The sequence below is a fragment of the Coenobita brevimanus genome, chromosome 25, assembly GCF_032717465.1.
Source record: "Coenobita brevimanus isolate Jiangsu-jjx chromosome 25, ASM3271746v2, whole genome shotgun sequence".
Classification (NCBI taxonomy): domain Eukaryota; kingdom Metazoa; phylum Arthropoda; class Malacostraca; order Decapoda; family Coenobitidae; genus Coenobita; species Coenobita brevimanus.
In genome coordinates this window covers 43,507,902-43,526,610 of record NC_136978.1, presented here as the reverse complement: position 1 = coordinate 43,526,610, position 18,709 = coordinate 43,507,902, and the positions used below count along the sequence as shown (strand labels likewise).

General features: G+C 41.5%; 1 protein-coding gene across 1 annotated transcript in view; it reads right to left on the bottom strand.

Moving 5' to 3' along the window:
• The window catches only part of LOC145393830 (uncharacterized), a 122,149-nt gene that overhangs the window by 92,406 nt on the left and 11,034 nt on the right, over nt 1–18,709 (bottom strand). The window contains exons 2-5 of the mRNA XM_080267874.1: nt 14,321–14,483; nt 13,786–13,925; nt 13,192–13,213; nt 10,268–10,408 (exon numbers count right to left, since the gene is read on the bottom strand). Coding sequence (XP_080124000.1) covers nt 10,268–10,408; nt 13,192–13,213; nt 13,786–13,925; nt 14,321–14,483 — 466 coding nt within the window. The remainder of the gene's footprint in view (nt 1–10,267; nt 10,409–13,191; nt 13,214–13,785; nt 13,926–14,320; nt 14,484–18,709) is intronic.

The following is an 18,709-nucleotide window of genomic DNA, read 5'->3' as shown; positions in this document are numbered from 1 at the left end:
TCCTCCCTTATCACCCTCCTTGTCACAGCCATTCCCCAGCCACTTATAATTGCATTATTTTCATTCTCTATGTTTAACAGTTCCTTAATCCTTTAGATAAGACGGTCCGTGGGGATGGCAGACCCAGGTAGACTAACAAAATGTAGCCAAAAAATTAAACTGTTCAAATGAACTTGTGTTGCCTTTTCTGTTCTGAGTGGATCAAGGGATATCTTTATCAGTGAAAAACAGCTGACCATTCCAATATTTTGTGCTGTATAATGCTGTTTTTTGTCAAAAATATTTTTTTTTTCCCCCCGACTGTTGCTGAACATCGTATTTAAAGAGTTAAAGTGTTCTTGCCATCTGCTCATTTATTCTTCTTTCTCCACTACAAGTCTATCATTTTTGTCCTTCACTCCCTTACTAACTTCTTTATCACCCTGTCTAACTCTCTTTACCTCCTTCCAGAACATTTTCTTACATTTCCTCCACTTTACACTCAAATTCCTTCCAAATTCCTCATCCACTCTCACCTTACTCTCTCTTACTAATCGTTTCACCTCTATCTTCCTTCCTACATATAACTCTCTCTTCCGTCTCTCAACTTCCACCAAGCCTTAACTTCCAATCCACTCACTATATGCTTTCTTCTTTTACACCACAGCTTGCCTCACCTCTTCATTCCACCATGCTGTTCCTTGCATCCCCTTTCGTCTCCTCTCCACCTCACACACCATCTCACGTGCTAAACATTTCTTTCTGTGAAAATCTTGCACACATCTTCCACCTCCCACATCTCCTCCAAATCATATTTACCCAATCACTCCTCCACTTCCCTCTTTATTCTGCCTTTCTTCCATCTTCTTGTGACCTTTTTACCCTCCTTGTGTGAGCTACTTCCTCCTGTCCTCCCCTCCTTCAATTCTTCCATTGCACTTGAACCTTCACTTTCACCACCATCACGTGATGGTCTGAAAGTCCACTCCCCCAACCTCTGGATGCTCTTGCAACCATTACATACCTTCTCATTCTGTCATCCACACACACATAATCAATCACTACCTTCCATTCATTCAGTTCACCACCCACCCTTCTCATCACTTGCCATGTATACCTGTGGATCATTTTGTGCCTAAAGAGGGTATTGGCTACCACCAACCCCCTCCCTGCATAAATGTCCAATAGAGCACTGCCATTCTCATCCATCTATACAGGCACACCCCACTCACCAACTACTCCATCCACTTTCACATTCCCTACTTTTCCATTCATATCTCCAATCAAATACACTCTCTCATTCCTCTCAAACTTTTCCATACACTCTTCCGCCTTTGCCCAGAATCTTTCACTCTGCTTGCATGATCTTGCATTGGCACATACACACACACACAGTCACCCACATTTATATTCCCACTTTCAATCTTATCCACACAATTCTTGAACCAAATGATCCACACTACTCTTATATACTCCTTGCATCTCATGCAAACAACAATACATAAACCCTCTTTTGCCCACTGTTTCTCACCTACTCCTCCGTATATACCCCATCCATACTCCCACTTTCTCTCACTCTCACCTCTCCATTTGGTTTCAGTTAATCCACAAATATCCACTCTTGCACCCTCAAGCAAAATTACATCCTGAGACATTTTTGTGTCCCAACAGCTTTTCATGACAATTACTAGCTGCAAGCCTAAGAAATGGCCAGTACTATGTGTAAATAATACAAAAATAGTTACAGTAATTAGATGGAAATGAGATATTGTAATGGAGCAGTAGATGAGGGAAAGAAAGACAGGGAATATAGGTTTGGGTGGAAGGGTTATACAAAAGCATGAATGGAGATGTTACCGGGTAAGCAGTGGCCGTGACAAACAGAAAATGATATTGGGATAAATGTAATTAAGGCGCTCCAACTGGATTGACCCTGTGTAGGTTTATATCCAAGGAATGGTTGGGGTTTATTGCTCATGTAATGCCACTCATGGTTAAGTGAGGCTGGGCACTCTCATCTTAAATGGACCTACTTGCCTAGCCCTGGGTTCCAATGCTTCTCATGGGGCAACATAGGAATGGAATGGAATAGAATATGAAGTTTAGGCCAAAGGCCAAGCACTGGGACCTGAGAAGTCACTCAGTGCTTTGACGAGTGAGACATGAAAGATGATAGTTTAAATGAATGAGTATAAAAATAGAGAAAACTACTACACAATAATCATCTATCTATCTATCTATAGCCCGACGCCCTAATCCCGCAAAGGGTGGCCGCAGACAAAACGCCTCCAAGTCACTCTGTCACCCACCATTTGACTACCCTCCCCCCAACTCACCCCCCCCTCCCTCATATACCTCTCAACTCCATCCCTCCACCTCATCCTCGGTCTACCCCTCCCTCTCCCTCCCTCCACTTCACCTACATACACCCTCTTAGTCAGTCTTTCATTCTCCATTCTCTCCACATGTCCAAACCACCTCAGTGTATTTCTCCTAATCTTCTCAACCACATCCACATCTACCCCACAACGTTCCTTCACTTCTTCATTCGTCAACCTGTCCCTCCATGTCACTCCACATGCTCCCCTCAAGTAACTCATTTCCACTGCTCTCACTCTTGACTTGTTCCCCTCTTGCAAGGTCCACGCCTCGCTTCCATACGTCACAGTAGGGATCACAATACTATCATGCAGTGACTTCTTAACTTCCATACTCACCTCCCTATTTCTCATCACTGCTTTCAGTGTACCAACAACCTTCCTTCCCTGCTGTACCCTTTCACGTACTTCATCCCCCAAGTCATACAACTAAAAATTGTAGGTAAAATGAAAACAGATGTAGACAGCAAGCTCTAAAACATAACTATGACAACACTAATCACAGCTTGCAGTATAGCCCTGTCTCCTTTAAAAACGCCATAAGGCTAGAAACATTTGCCCTATTACCTAAAACAACTGATAGGGATCCTCTATTTGTTAAAAACTTCACCCGAGAAAGAGCATAGGTCGGGCAATACAATAAGAAATGCCTGCAAGTTACTGTGACATGACAGATGTCACATTGGGGTGGGACCCCTCGGTCCAAAAGGAACCCATGAGTCAAACACGTATGGCCAATTTGCAGCCTAGTCAACCTCGTCTCAAAACCCCGACAAGCCTGAGAAGAGGATGACCAGACATAGACCGAAGGCCAGATCTCTTTATACTTCGAGTTATTGGCCAGGGAGGGGGAAGCCCATCTCGCCTGCCACTCAGACCAAACAAAGTTACGGATAATGGTCTTCAAATCAGAATAGGGAACCTTATTATACCCAACAGAAGGAAGAGAACATGTCGATTTTGCTTCTTTATCAGCAAACTCGTTCCAATAGAGATTAACATGTGACGGTATCCAGCAGAATGAAACAAATTTATACTCTATAGCCAGGCACCAGAGCCAAGACTGAATCTTCCTTATTACAGGGTGGAATGTATTAAACTGCTTAAAGGAAGTCAAGTTTCCATAGGAGTCTGAATATATTGTAAACGTCTTTCCCGTAATTGAGTAAGCCTCTTCAAGACCCTTCTCAATAGCAGTTAGTTCAGCAGTGAGAACAGACGCATTGTTTGAAAGCTGTCCAAGACATAGACTACATAGGATTGGATGATGGATGGATGTTTATTGAAGGAGACCAACATCAAACATATGAATAGTTTAGGAGAAAACTAGGAAAACAGAACAGTGGGTAGACTGAAAATGTACAGAATTGGATGAAAGCACTGTAAAGTTGGAAGGATTTATGAGAAAAGAGGTAAAGCTTATCTAGCAGTCTGGGATATGTAAAAAAAAAAAATACTGTACAGCCTTAAAATATTTACAGCATACTGGTATCATTTAAGGGGAAAAGTAGAAATCAAGAATGTAAATACCATAAAAAGATACTTACTAAGCTAACCTGGAAATTTACTAGTGATAACTGGGACAGGGAACATGGCAACAGTGTAGGGAAGAAAACTATTGTCAGATATACGGGTAATGAATGAACAATTGTTACATTACTGTACATGCATCTGATAACCTATATTTTCCAAAATGGTCTGCTGGTCATAGATGGATGACAGGTGTGAAGATATCGCTGAAAAAGGTAGATGAGTTTTACTACATCCCTCTTATGTTGGTGCTGCAATGGATGTCACCATTCCACCAGCTCTATAAAGGCACAATGCAGTCTCCATGCTGAAAATAATTTTGTAATATCTATGTATTTACAGCTTACAATATAAATTTAGGAAAGCAGGATGTACTGCTACATGAGTAAACGTGCACATAATCAGGATATACTGCTGCACAGATTCTGACTGGTAGACTGGCAGGACACATTCCATAGAAGCCTATGAAGAATACAATAATACATTCACTTTGTCCATATAAATTCAGATCTAGATATCTGCAACAATTATTTCACCCAAATAATGGCATAAGGTGACTAAATCATATTTCATGCTTAGCCTATACAGTACAGTATACTGTATCTTGCTTGTAAATGCATCTTCTTTATGCATTCTACTAATAATTTTTGTCAGTTCTAACCTATATACTCATATATACAATTTCCCATGTAAAAATAACACTTCACTCATATCATAAATGTCAGGACCAACTTGCCTAGCCCCCGCCTCCTCCGGTCCTCATGGAGCAATGCAGGATTAGATGATGGATGGAAAAATAACACCTAAGAATGGGTTAGCAATGTGCCTGGGTTTATTAAACAGAAGAAACATTCAAAATCTGTGTGCTCTTAGCAATCATGTAGCATAATTCTTGCCCATGCTAGCAACTCTAGTGGCATTCAAACGCCTGAATTGGGTTTTGTCAAAGCTGGAAGTCCAGATTTTTTATGGCATAGATGACTGGCTTTTAGGAACATCTGACAGCTGTACATCACTGTTTGGCTGCCTGAACTCTTTGTTTTTAAAGCGAAGCCAATTGTAATTTCATATATTCTCTACCAATAAAGAGAGCCATCATATTAATCCAGCTTCAAGCCTTTCATTAACAAGAAGGACACAAATACTAGAAGGTGAAGGTGGGGGCAAAAGCCATGAGGCGTTTAACCAGTGTTCACCTCCCTAACTTAAGCCGTTGAACCAGTGGTGTGTATTCAACCAGCATCCTACAATATAAGGTCCACTCATCACCCAAGTTGCCACAGTTACCTCCCCTAGGTGTTACCCTTGGTACTATGTTACCTACAATCAAAGGCGGATGGACAACTGAGTTGAGTGGTGCTAGCTGCCCACACTAGAAATGGCTCTGCCCAGTTATTCAAATGCCCCTTAACTCTCTCCCTACCAGCCAAAAAGGAAATGGTGGACTGCAGAATAGTAACTTTGGCTGGAATTCAAATGGTTTTACATCTGGTTAGTGGTTGGTGGGGACACTCACCATCCACTCACTCGATGTACTGCTGCTGTAGGGTGGCTGCCCTTTCCTCCCTTCCTTCTTTCCATCCTTCCTCTTCTGTCTTCCTTTCCTTCATTCTTTCCTCTTCTTTCTGTCTACAGGTGACTCTACTCTAAGTGACAAGCCAAATGGTTTCCTGTACACCAGGAAACCATTTACTACATTAGTTGGTAACCATATAACCAAATTATGGCACCTGGTGGTTTAGTGGGCAATTAACCCCTTAACCGCGGGGCGTCACTTTCGTGACGCTTGGGAGCAAGGGATCATACCACAGGGCGTCGCTTTTGTGATTCTGTGTTATTTTGAATTCACCCGGGCTTCCAAGTGGGGGTTTGTATCATCTATCAGTACTGCCAATGTCCAACACTAGTCAGCACTCCTAATCTCATCTGTACTCCCATCCATTGTTGACAATTTAGCCATTTCTCCCCGTTCTTGACTCCCCTCCCTACCTCCCCTCCATTACCCTATCCTCTCGCCTGCCCGGCTATGCTACGCTAAGTAAATCTTCCCTGGAATTTTTCACTGATTTCATCCATTGAAATAAGCCCTATGCCCTATTCTTATACCAAATAATATATACAAGAAAGAAATAAAGTAAGTGAGAGTGCCATACACCTGGAATTGGCTAATTATCACCTGACAACACCTCACGTGCACTCGTTCGCTAATTTTCACTGTTTATTTCCCCTTGAAATATGCCGTATAATCTATTTTCGTAATAAATATAAATATAAGGAGGGAAGGGAGAAGCCTAAGTGATATTTACATTCACCTGGAACTACCTAAATTATAATGTATTGTCTAGATTTCCTGCCAATCATTTCATTGCTATAAATTTGCTGTGTCAAGAGGCTAGCTAACGTTGGCAGTCATGAATTTCCCATGGTAGGCCACCACCCCGGCCCACCCTTATCAGTTCACTCTCATCTTCCAAAGTGGAGGTACGTCTGTTCGCTCTTGCTAGCTTCAGGGACTTTTTCACTTCCATGCAAAGGGCCCTGTGACCTTTACCCCCTACTAAACCTCGTGTGGAAAGAGGTAAAGGGCTGACAATTGATAAAAGAGTGACTACGATCTTTCTATTGAGTAAAACAGTGCAAGTGGAATTGTAAAGAATGTGTAAACAGCAAGTGAAAGTAATGAATGTAAATATACGTGAACAGTGGAAAATAGTTTTATAAGTTACTTCAAGTGACAGTGCATAACACAGTGTAAATAAAATAGAAATGTAAATAACGTAAAAAAAATAGAGAACGTAAATAGAAATGTAAATGAGTAGTATTATAAGAATACGAGTATATACCCTAGGAGTAATGAAAGTGAAAGTTTCACTCTAGCATGTCTGAATACTGTGAGTTGTGAGAGTGAAGGTGAAAGTGACATTCACTCTCAATGCTAGTATACAGGACGAGAAAGTGAATGCTACGTATTTTACTGAAAGAAATTGAATCCCTACAGTGACAATAAACTAATACTACTGAAGGAAACTTATGGATAAAGATTGTAGATATATATAAGTGTTATATAGTAATAGAAATATAAAGTGTGAGGGGTTTTATGAATAATAAATGACAGAGTACCAAGAGCGAACTAGCGCAAGTGCGACGGTCAGACACGCTCGTAATTTTCATTGCTTTCACAGTGTTTTTTTTTTTGGAGTATGGATCCCAAACTACTTGAAAATCATAAAGTAGTGTTTATAGTGTTAATATCTGGCTGTGGTAATCATATTACGGGTTGTCGGGAAGTGTAAAGTGAAGACTTCGTTACCCAACTTCAGAGGTCTCCACAAGTCCTACGGTAACCGACGAAGGCTCAACAAACATTCCAGGAGAAAGCTGAAGGTATGTGCCTTAAGCATATGTAATTTTAACATTCTAGGACTAATACCTGATTTTTGGCAAATATTTTTTGAGAGTCTGTCGGAGCCCGAATAACACTGCAGCACACGCAAAACATTGGTAAACATGCCCGCGGTGTAGGGGTTAAGGTGCTCCAATCAGATTGAGCCAGTGCAGGTTTATATCCAAGGGGTTGTTAGGGTTTATTGCACACGTAATGCCACTCAGGGATGTGTGAGGCTGGTCACTCTCATCTTACATGTCCGGAGTCCGGACCATTTTGCCTAGCCCCAGGTTCCTACACTCCTCCTGGGGCAACACTGGATTAGATGATGATAATGATTTACATCTGGCAAAGCCAAAGATCAAAATAACAGCAAGCATGTAAGGATGTATTAAATGATGAACAGATGATCAATGCCAAGGTACACAAGCAGGATAAGCCACAGGAACAATTGTAGTTGTAATGGAAGTAGCAGTAGTGGTTGCAGCCCTAAGCTCATCTAAAATATGAGCCTGGTGGACTGCACTAAGTAGCCCTCCTGTGACCTGGCATCTTCCTTTTGGAGGACAGGAGAGTAGCTGAGCAAGGTTTGCATAAGCAAGCAGTTGAGCCACCTGGTTATATCAATGCCATCACATAAAGGCATCCCTCTCCAGCACCAGCTGTAGGAGCAGGTTTAAAATACAGTAAACCCTCATTCTGGCAGACGGACTGTGGGGAAGGGGAGTCCGTTAAAACCAACTGTTCATTAAAGTTCTTTCACCTTAACTTGGGCCAGATTTTTGTCCCTCTGTAGTTTATTTCCTATTGCCTCTTGCCAGAATATGACAATACTATGGCTCTACATCCTTTCTATGGAACTTCACTGTGACTAGGACTATGTCCATATATGAATCATTTGATTCAGTTCAGCATATAGAGAGATGTGCTTTTTCAGGGTAGGTAGAGTGTAAACAGTATAGTTCTGAACACAGCCAAAACAGCCTAAATAATAATGAATAAATTACACCAAGCACACTGTATACTCACTATTTAAGATAGTGTTTATGTATCAATAGAAAACACTGTACAGTGCTGCATACAGAAGTACAGTACAGTACTAGTAAGCAGATAATATTAAACCAGTTACCTCATCACTGTTCAAACAGCTGGTCAGGTTCACTGCCCAGGAGGGAAGACCCATGAACCATCACCCAAATTCTCTAATATATTGCCTCACAGGGTTGAGATGCACTTCCAGATGTACAGGTGGTTGGCTGTAGGGATGAATATGTTTATTCATCAAAATCAGTAATATTAGCATAGTACAGAGTATATCATAAATGGAGCTACATAAGAGAGACAGACAGACAAATGAGGAAAGCATTAAGGGAAATACTCAAAGATGGTCTGGTCATGTGGAGACGATGAAGAATGAGAGACTAACTAGAAGAGTGTATGTGTGTGAGATGGCAGGGGAGACTGAGGTTTAAGATGGCAGAATGGAGATGTATATGAAAGGGGGGATTGCGAGCTGGAAGGAGGGCACCGAAATGGCAAAGGACAGGGCGAAATTGAGGCAATATGTTTTTGACCATCCATTACGGGCTTAAGGTGTCTATCTATCTATCTATCCAGACGTCTTAATATCATAAAGGATGACCACAAACAAACTGCCTCCCTGTCACCCCGTTGCCTGCTATTTTGCTGTCCTCTTCCCAGCCCACACACCTCTCTCATATGTTGCTCTGCACCATCCCTCCATCTCACCCTCCCTCTTCTACTCTCCACCTCACTCACATACACTCTCCTCGTTGGTCTCTTGCTCTCCATCCTCTCCACATGGCCAAATCACCTCAATGTACTTCTCCTAACACTTTCTATCGCATCCACATTCACACCACAATACTCTTTCATTTCCTCATTTGTCAGTCTGTTTCTCCATGTAACTCCACATGTTCTATAGATAAGAAAAAATAAAATAAAATAAAATTTTTAAAAAATCAAAACATATGCTTCACATACGAGGTCTGGTCAGAATGAATCCGATCTTAGGCTATAAAAAATAAATAACTAACCTGTTGAACTAGGACACTAAATCCCTTCAAAGTAGCCCCTTCTGACTTGATACACATGGCCCAGCATTCTTTCCACTGCCTGAAACATTTTTCAAAGTCAGTTTTCAGTATCTCCAGCAGGTGCTTCACTGCTTTCGTCATGATCTCTTCTCTTGGATGAGCATTGCTCAAAATGTGTTGGAGTGTGCAAATCACGATCCAGACTTTCTGAAGACTTATCACTGAAGATGAGACTTGGGTGTACAGGTACAACCCTGAAACCAAAGCATAGTCGCCACCAGTAAAAGCATGCAGGGTCGCTTCGGCACAAAAAAAAAGGACAACGGTCTGCTGCAAGGTGAAATGCACTCTCGTGATGACAGTTTTTTTTTTTAACTACCATGGTGTTGTGCATCATGAATATGCACTAGAAGGTCAGACTGTCAACAACCATTACTACCTTGACATTGTCCGTCGTCTTCATGATGCAGCTTGGTGGAATAGACTAGACCTTTGGAAAATAGCAAGTTGGAAGCTGCACCATGACAATGTCCCTGCCCATTCTTCTCTACTGATCCAGGATTTTTGGCCAAGCACAACATCTTGTAGATCCGGCAGGCTCCCTACCCACCAGATGCGGCTATGTGCTACTTTGGCTATTTCCCAGTCTCAAAACTCTGCTGAAAGGTTCCCAACTGAGAGAAGAGATGAGATCATGACAAATGCAACGCAGTACCTGCAGGAGATATAGAAAACCGACCTTGAACAATGTTTTAGGCAGTGGAAAGAATGCTGGGTTACGTGTGTCAAATCAGAAAGGGCCTACTTTGAGGGAGATTAGTGTCCGAGCTCGGCAGGTTAGCAATTTATCTTTTTAGAGCCTAAGGTCAGATACTTTCTGAACAGACCTCGTATGCTATGTAGGATCTAGCATCCCCTTATGGTAGTCAGCACCTTACCAGGGTTGGACCAAGATCCATTCTGTGGCAAGGTGCTGGCAAATATGAAGGGATCTGGCTCCCAGGTGGATGCTGCAGCCGCTCCACCCAGGATACAAGGTGCCACCACATGTAGGCTCATCACCAATGCCAGTTTGGACACTAAAATAGGGTACAGTATAAAGTAAAGCACTAAGAGATCAGGGAGTTATACAAAATGCTCTATCACACACACACACACACACACACACACACACACACACACACACACACACACATACACATTAGCTAAGTGAAATGAATAACACATCTAACCTTGAGGGTGAAGGGTTCCATGATATATAAACACTGTAGCTTGTAGTTAAGCTTGTGGTAGTGAGGCAACCACTGGTGCAAATTCATCACATCAGGCACTTCAGACATCCTTCCTTAGATATAAAAAGAAAATTACCATTAGTAATGTAACTTTATACAGTAATCATCATCCAGACCCCTTTTTCTTACCACTACTGCAACTAATAATACAATAGTAACTAATCATCATCATCTTCATCATCATCATCATCATCATCATCACCATCATCATCATCACTGCAGGAGTGACATGCATTTTCACACATCTAAATAATTGGCTACAGATGTATTTAAGTTTTGTTTCATCACCATAATCAGTAGCTTTAACATATTATGGAATCTGTACATTCTGACCTGTTGCTGTTTGCTGATGATACAGTATTGTTGAGTGAAGATGAATGGGAGTTGCAAGGTTTGGTGAATGAATTTGGGACAGTGTGTAGGAGGAGGAATCTGAAAGTTAATGTAAACAAAAGTAAAGTTATGGTGTTTGAGAGGAATGAAGTCACAGAGTGTGCAGTGAGGTTGGGTGGTGAGGATATGGAGAATGTGAGTGCATTCAAGTACTTGGGTAGTGTGATGAGTAAGGATGGAACTTTGGGGGATGAAGTACGTGAAAGGGTACAGCAGGGTAGGAAGGTTGTTGGCACACTGAAAGCAGTGATGAGAAATAGGGAGGTGAGTATGGAAGTTAAGAAGTCACTGCATGATGGTATTGTGATCCCTACCCTGACGTATGGAAGCGAGGCGTGGACCTTGCAAGAGGGGAACAAGTCAAGAGTGAGAGCAGTGGAATTGAGTTACTTGAGAGGAGCATGTGGAGTGACATGGAGGGACAGGTTGACGAATGAAGAAGTGAAGGAACGTTGTGGGGTGGATGTGGATGTGGTTGAGAAGATTAGGAGAAATACACTGAGGTGGTTTGGACATGTGGAGAGGATGGAGAATGAAAGACTGACTAAGAGGGTGTATGTAGGTGAGGTGGAGGGAGGGAGAGGGAGGGGTAGACTGAGGATGAGGTGGAGGGATGGAGTTGAGAGGTATATGAGGGAGGGGGGGGTGAGTTGGGGGGAGGGGAGTCAAATGGTGGGTGACAGAGTGACTTGGAGGCGTTTTGTCTGCGGCCACCCTTTGCGGGATTAGGGCGTCGGGCTATAGATAGATAGATAGATAGACATCTTGAATGCTGGGCTGTAATAACTGATTAATACTAAAAAATGGTGCTAGTCATGAAGAAGTGCTTTGGAAAGGATGTTGAGCTGTGGTACTGTCTTATTCTGCCACTGTGCTAAAAGAAGTGAGCTATAAAAAAATATAAAAAAATAAAAAAAAAAAAAAAGACATGAATCTCTGCCAAATTAAGGTGGACATTTTCTAGTCATTATAACCATCCTACCTTCATACTTCATCATCATCATCATCATCATCCAGACCTCTTCCCACATTCCAATGCGGTGAAGTAAAAAAAAAAAAAAAGAGAGAAAAGAGAGAGAGAGACAGAGACAGAGAGAGACAGAGACAGACAGAGAGGAAAGCGAGAGAGAGAGAGACTGACCAAAAGTGTGCTTAATTTGATGGTACACACTCTCATCTGAAAGTTGGATTGAAACAGGGCCGTGTCATGTCTCCATGGTTGTCCAGTTGGTACATGGAGGGAGTTATAAAAGAGGTACAAGGTAGGGCAGTGGAAGCTGAAGCAGTCCTAATCAGAGAGGGCAGTGTCTGGAAACTTTCTGTTCTGTTGTTTGCAGAAAAAGGGGACCTGCAAAGCTTGGTGAATGAGTCTGGGAGAGTATGTAAGAAATGGAATCTACAGGTAAATGTAGGGAGGAGTAAAGCTGAGGTGTCTCTAGCAAAATGAAGCCAATGAATGCACAATGAGGCTGGACAGTGGGGAAATGGAAAATGTTAGTGCATATGTGGTACGTACTTGGGCTGTGTGATGAGTAAGGATGGAAGTTTGAAGGAAAACGTGCCTGATAGTGTACAGCAGGGAAGAGGAGGTTGCTGGTTCATTGAATGCAGTGATAAGCAATATGGAAATGAGCATGGAAGTAAAAAAGATGCTACATGACAGTACTGTGATCCCCACTTTAATGTATGGAAACAAGGCTTGGACCTTGTTGGATGGAGACAAGTCAAGAGCAAGAGCAGTGGAAATGAACTACCAGTATTTGAGAGGAGCATGTGGAGTTACATGGACAGACAGACTGACAAATGAGGATGTGAGGGAATGTTGTGGTGTGGATGTCATAGAAAATGTTACGAGAAATACACTGAGGTGGTCTGGCTCTGTGGAGAAGATCGAGAGTAAGATACTAACTAGGAAAGTGCATGTGAGTAAGGTGGGGGGGGAAAGAGGGACAGGAAGACCGAGGATGAGATGGAGGAATGGAGCAGAGAGGTACTGTATATGAGAGAGGGAAGTGTACGTTTGGGGGAGGGCAGTGAAATGGCAGGGAACAGGGCAACATGGATGCAATCTATTTGTGGCCATCCCTTACGGGATTAAGGTATCTGGTTATACACAGACAGACAGACATTCTCATTCACTCACCATTCAAGCTCCAGGGATCATGACTCCAGCTCACAAGCATAAGCACCATCTAACAGCTGGAACACAACAGAGTAGTTCCAATCACCATAAGGTACCTCAAATGCACAAACATCCACACTTATGCACCTCATTACCAAGTACAGTCACTCCTACAACAATCACTATTATCTCATTCAAATGACCACTGTCTAATATCTAATGCGTACACATCTTTTTCTTTTTTTCCTATACAATATGTAGTGTCATTACAAAGTAAATATAATTACTTGCAATTCAGACAGTGAATGCAACAAAGATTTTAAAAAAGGATTGAGCATAACATACTGTCAAGACAAAAAAAGCTCGGTGGTATAAGCAGAGCTGACCAGGAGAGTGAATGTCAAAATCTATACAGGTGTTACTGCTGTTGCTGATTAAAACTTGGTCTGTGTACCTGAGCAGACATGTCAGTCATGGGTAAGCGACTGCATCAATGGGACCGTCTTACATATACAGTATGATGCATAGCTACACATGTATGGAATTAGTGTCCCTTTGTGGCTGACAGCACATCATCAAGGTCAGACCTACATGTAAAGTACAAATAGTGTGTTATGAACCAGCACCCCCTCAGAGTAGACCGCCCCACCAGGGACGAACCAAGGTCCTTCTCATGGTGAGGTGCAGAGAAATATGGGGGGTTTGGCTCCCACGTGGATACCTCAGCTGCTCCACCCAGGGTACACAGTGCCACCAACTGTAGGCTCTTCATCAGCACCAGTTGGGACACTAAACAAAGTACAGTAGAATGTAAATCAATAGCAGATCAGGTTATACAAAATTCTCCCCTGCATACATGCACACCCACACATTCTATGACAAGGGCAATACTGTATAGTACACCTAACCTTGAGGATGAAGAGGCAAATCAACAGCAAATCAGAGGGTTACACAAAATTTTCTCCCACATACCGTACAGACGTTATTCAAATCAGATGTGTTAATGGAGGACTGCTCTGATAGCAGATACTATACTATACTCATATAACGGAATGAAAAAAAATGATCACAAAAAAGTACAAAACTTATGGGAAAAATAGGATTAGGTTAACTGACCCTCCTCACATCACCATTCTTACATCATCAGTTTCTCATATGGCAGATGCTCGTATTATGAAACTCACCTGTACATGTACACACACATACATCTAGTGAAAAGGGGTACACATCTAACCTTGCAGGTAAAATGTTCCACAGAATCCATAAACGCTGTAGTCTGCAGATTATCTCAGTGTGTGTCAACCACAGCTTCAAATTCATCACATCAGGAGCTTCATAGTTTCTTACCTGGTTATAAAAGAAAAATCCAGTTATCAATTCAGTAAAAACTCTCAAATCCAAAATGCTTATTACAAATGCTTTATGAAAAATGAAATATTTTGCACAGTGGAACCTGATACCATACCTACGATAAAACCACATAATAAATTATCTAGAGCCCCATCTTCAGTAAAAGCACTGAGGTATCCTGCATTAACAATTTATTATCTTTTTTTTTTTTTTTTTTTTTATGTGTCCGACTCTGGGCATAGGCTTCACAGCCTGCTATCAAGGCCCAGCAGTCCTCCTACATACCATACACCTCTACATGTCACCACTTCGGCGCTAACCTCCCCCATATATATGTCCATAAAATAACTTTGTCTTTGAACATATGCACTGACTGTGTGGGAACATGTAATATCATTACCTCTCTATAACATGAAAAAATAATTGGGAAAGTGGAGGAGACTGTACACTGAATACAGTATTTGGAAATGGGAGTTTGTGCTGTACTACAGTACTTCAAGATCATCATCCTGCCTCTGAAACAAGGAAAATACAGAACTGGGAGAAATATTAGTAGCAAACCCTGTGACACTACCAGAACATCATTCAAGCCCCTGGAATCCTGGCTCTAACTCACAGGCTGCCTTCAAGCAGTGGCACTGTATAAAGGGGAGGGCCAGTTGCCCCATTATACAATACAAACATCCTAAACTCCCTCCCTATCCTTCAAACGGAGGAGATGGACTGCAGGCTGTGGTTGCCTTGCACCAGCAGTTCAAACTGCCTCCATGCCACCCTGTCCTCCACCATCAGGCTTCCCTCCCTCAATCTCGTACCCCCTCCCTCATATATATCGTCACCCTATCTCATCCTGTCGCCCCTTTCCCCTCCCCATTTTATTCACAGACAGGTACTTTATTCTTGTCAGTCCCATTCTTCATCCTCACCACAAGGGCAAACCATCTCAATTAGGCATTTAGCTACCTAAGTTCATTTGGGTCTACCTGAGCATCCTTTTAGGTTCATTCTTGGGTGTTTTTCCTTAATTTGAGTTCAGCTTCCTATTTATTCAGTTTCATTTGGGTTTTTTCCTCTCCATTTCAGTTAATTTTGGTATATACTTAGTCATTTCTATTTTTCTCTTTCATTTTTTCTTTGGGGGGGTTATGTAATATCTTAACTGAGGTCACAAGTTTTATTGGGTATTTATTTATGTTCATCTCAGCATTTTCTCCTTCCTTTAGGTTTATTTGGTTGTTTAAATGGATCCATTTGTGTTTTTCCTCCCTTATCTAGGTTAACCTGAATATTTCTTTAGGTTACTTTTTTTCTCCTGCTTCATTTTTATATGTAGCTAATGGGTAGATTAAGATGGACTAGGAATAGGGAAAGGATGGAGAATGACAACTGGGTGCGGAAGGTAGAAATGCAAGCATTGGGGTTAGGGCTTCAGGTGACAGACCAAAAAAGACCTGGCACAAGGCCATAGTGTGACCTCAGGGATAAGGGACTAAATAGGGAGGCTGCCAGAGACCAAACAGCGTGGAGAAAAGCCATTAAGTGACCACGGCCAAAGTATGCATGCATTTTGGCATTTTGGACCCTTTATAAATGATCTGTCTATCTATTGCCAGATGCCTCAATCCCATTCGGGATGGCAACAAACAAATCGCCTCCACGTCGCCCTGCCCCCCGCCATTTCACTGCCCTGCTTCCAACTCACACCTCCCTCTCTCATATACCTCTCCACCCCATCCCTCCATCTCATCCTCGACCTCCCCCTCCCTCTCCCCCCCTCCACCTCACTCACATACACTCTCTTCATCAGTCTTTCACCCTCCATCCTCTCCACATGGCCAAATTACCTCAATGTATTTATTTATAAATGATATGAAATGGTATGAATATGGGTGTTTTTCTCCTTCATTTGGGTATTTATTTTTTCTCCCTTATTTAGATATTAATTTCGGTCAGAATGCATTTTTTCTAATTATCTTGATTCATTTGGGCAATTCGTAGGACCAACATTAACACTCTCAGGATCCTACATCTGTCCAAAATGTCCTCTCAAACTACACAGGTCATGTAACAGCATACTGACTTTGTTTTCATCTGACAGAACTGGGCCACTTCTGCATCTTCAATACTGTCATGACAGCATACATTTTGATAAGCCTTAGTTGTGATGTAGGGATGAGTCTCCTTGGTAACCAGCCATAACCAACTCTCCAACTTCTGGACACTTGGCCATCAACTGAGCTAACATGGAGTTACATGTCTTGGATAATATTTAGCAGAAACCACAATCAGAATTAAAGTTTTTTTTTTCTAAGCAATTTCTGTTGGTGGTAAGTGGTGACAACCATCACCCACTCGCTTGATATACCATAATGCTGCCTACTTCGTCCTTCATCTTTACCATTTTTTTTCTGTCTACTCTCCTCTCTTCCTATTTCTCTCATCTTTCCTGTCACTTTTTATTACTCTTTCTTTATCTGGTGGCTTTACATTGAAAGACAAGCCTAATGGTCTCTTGTAACCCAGGAAACCATTTACAGCACTGGGTGGTAACTATGTAACCAAACCATGGTTAAATGTCAATAAGTGGGTTGGCAGAGGGTTAATGCCCCTCCTCATAAACCAACTAACTCAAAGACAAACAGCCACCCTTTACAGGATTATGGGCATCTGGCTACACACTGGCTGTCAGATTTCTGTTTGGTAATTCTTAAGGAGACATAGAGCCACCTCTTAAAATTAACAAAATTCCTTATTTACCTCTGAACAGATTTAGTGACTTTGTAAAGGTGTAGAGAAGTGCATTTTCAAGTATGAAGTGGATCCACCACTAAACCTTAATACGGTACCGTATGCACTGGAAGCAAAAGGATACATATCATGACCACACACCAAAAATGCAGAGCTAGAGTTACAGGCTGAAAAATCTCATCTAGAACTTGTACATAAGTCTACATAAACAAGGAAAATATGAATACATAGGAGACAGATCAGGTTTGGATAAGTTTGGTTAGGTTAGCATAAAACTGGTTAGGATAAACAAGATTGGGAAATCACAAAAATTTAGGTTAGGTTTGGACGAACAGGCACTGACAAGGGTATTTTTGTTAAAAAATGGTGTTCTAAGATGGTATCAGTCTGTCTTCACATACCACATGATGCCATCCATTTTTAAGCAAAAAAAGTTTTTCTTAACATTTTTCACCACTTTTGAAGGACAAAAAATATTGAAACTTGAAAACACATTCACAAAATACCAATGAAGAACTAAGGTAAAGAGAATACCAGAAGAATACTGCAAAATATGGTGGTCCTATGTCTCCTTAAAGATACTCATTCCTGTTCTCCATGAATAATCTGAATTTGCTGCAGGTTCTAGAAAGCCTTATTATTATTATTGACCATGTACAATTACACCTAAAATTGGTTGCTATTTTGAAAAACTATATTATATTTGTCACTGGGCTAAATACTGTATTAAATACGTTCCTCAGTAACTCTCCATTAGCTGAACAGGATGTGGCAAGATTCATCACCTTTCGTAGTACGCTGTGTGCACTTTGTAACTATTGACTGTATGCAACAATATCTGCTGAAGTAGGTGTACAGTAAGATCCACCACCTCATTCTGCTGTACAGTACTCTGTATCTAGTACTTTTACGAAAAGAAACAATTCACTTTTCCTCCTATATCTCCAAAGCATCTACTCGGGCTCCTTCAAACTAAACTTGCAAACTATCATACCGTGTCTACAAATAATTATCCTAAACACAGTGACTGACTACTTAATTTTCCTTATATATGGATGCTAACGTCCCCATTCTAACTGAAGCCCGATAAACCTCGTAAAAAAACATCAGCTGGACAGCACAAAGTAAATTCCCACCATGTTTACAAACAAGTAGTACTGCCAATTCAAAAGCCACGGATGTCGCTAACATTACCCTCAAAAACTGCTAGAATGCTGCTAAATACAGAAATATCTAGAAAATCGCTGTAACTAGCTATAGATTAACACTAGAATATTGTTCTAGTTATGAAGAAACGTTACGAAAAGGATGTCGAGTAGCAGCAGTAGCGTCTTTTTCTGCAACCAGTTCCTGGAAATAGGCTGCAAAAGGACAAAAGTCTGTGCAGAGTTAAAGTAAGAACTGCACACTTGATATTCCATCTCTCTCTCTCTCTCTCTCTCTCTCTCTCTCTCTCTCTCTCTCTCTCTCTCAAA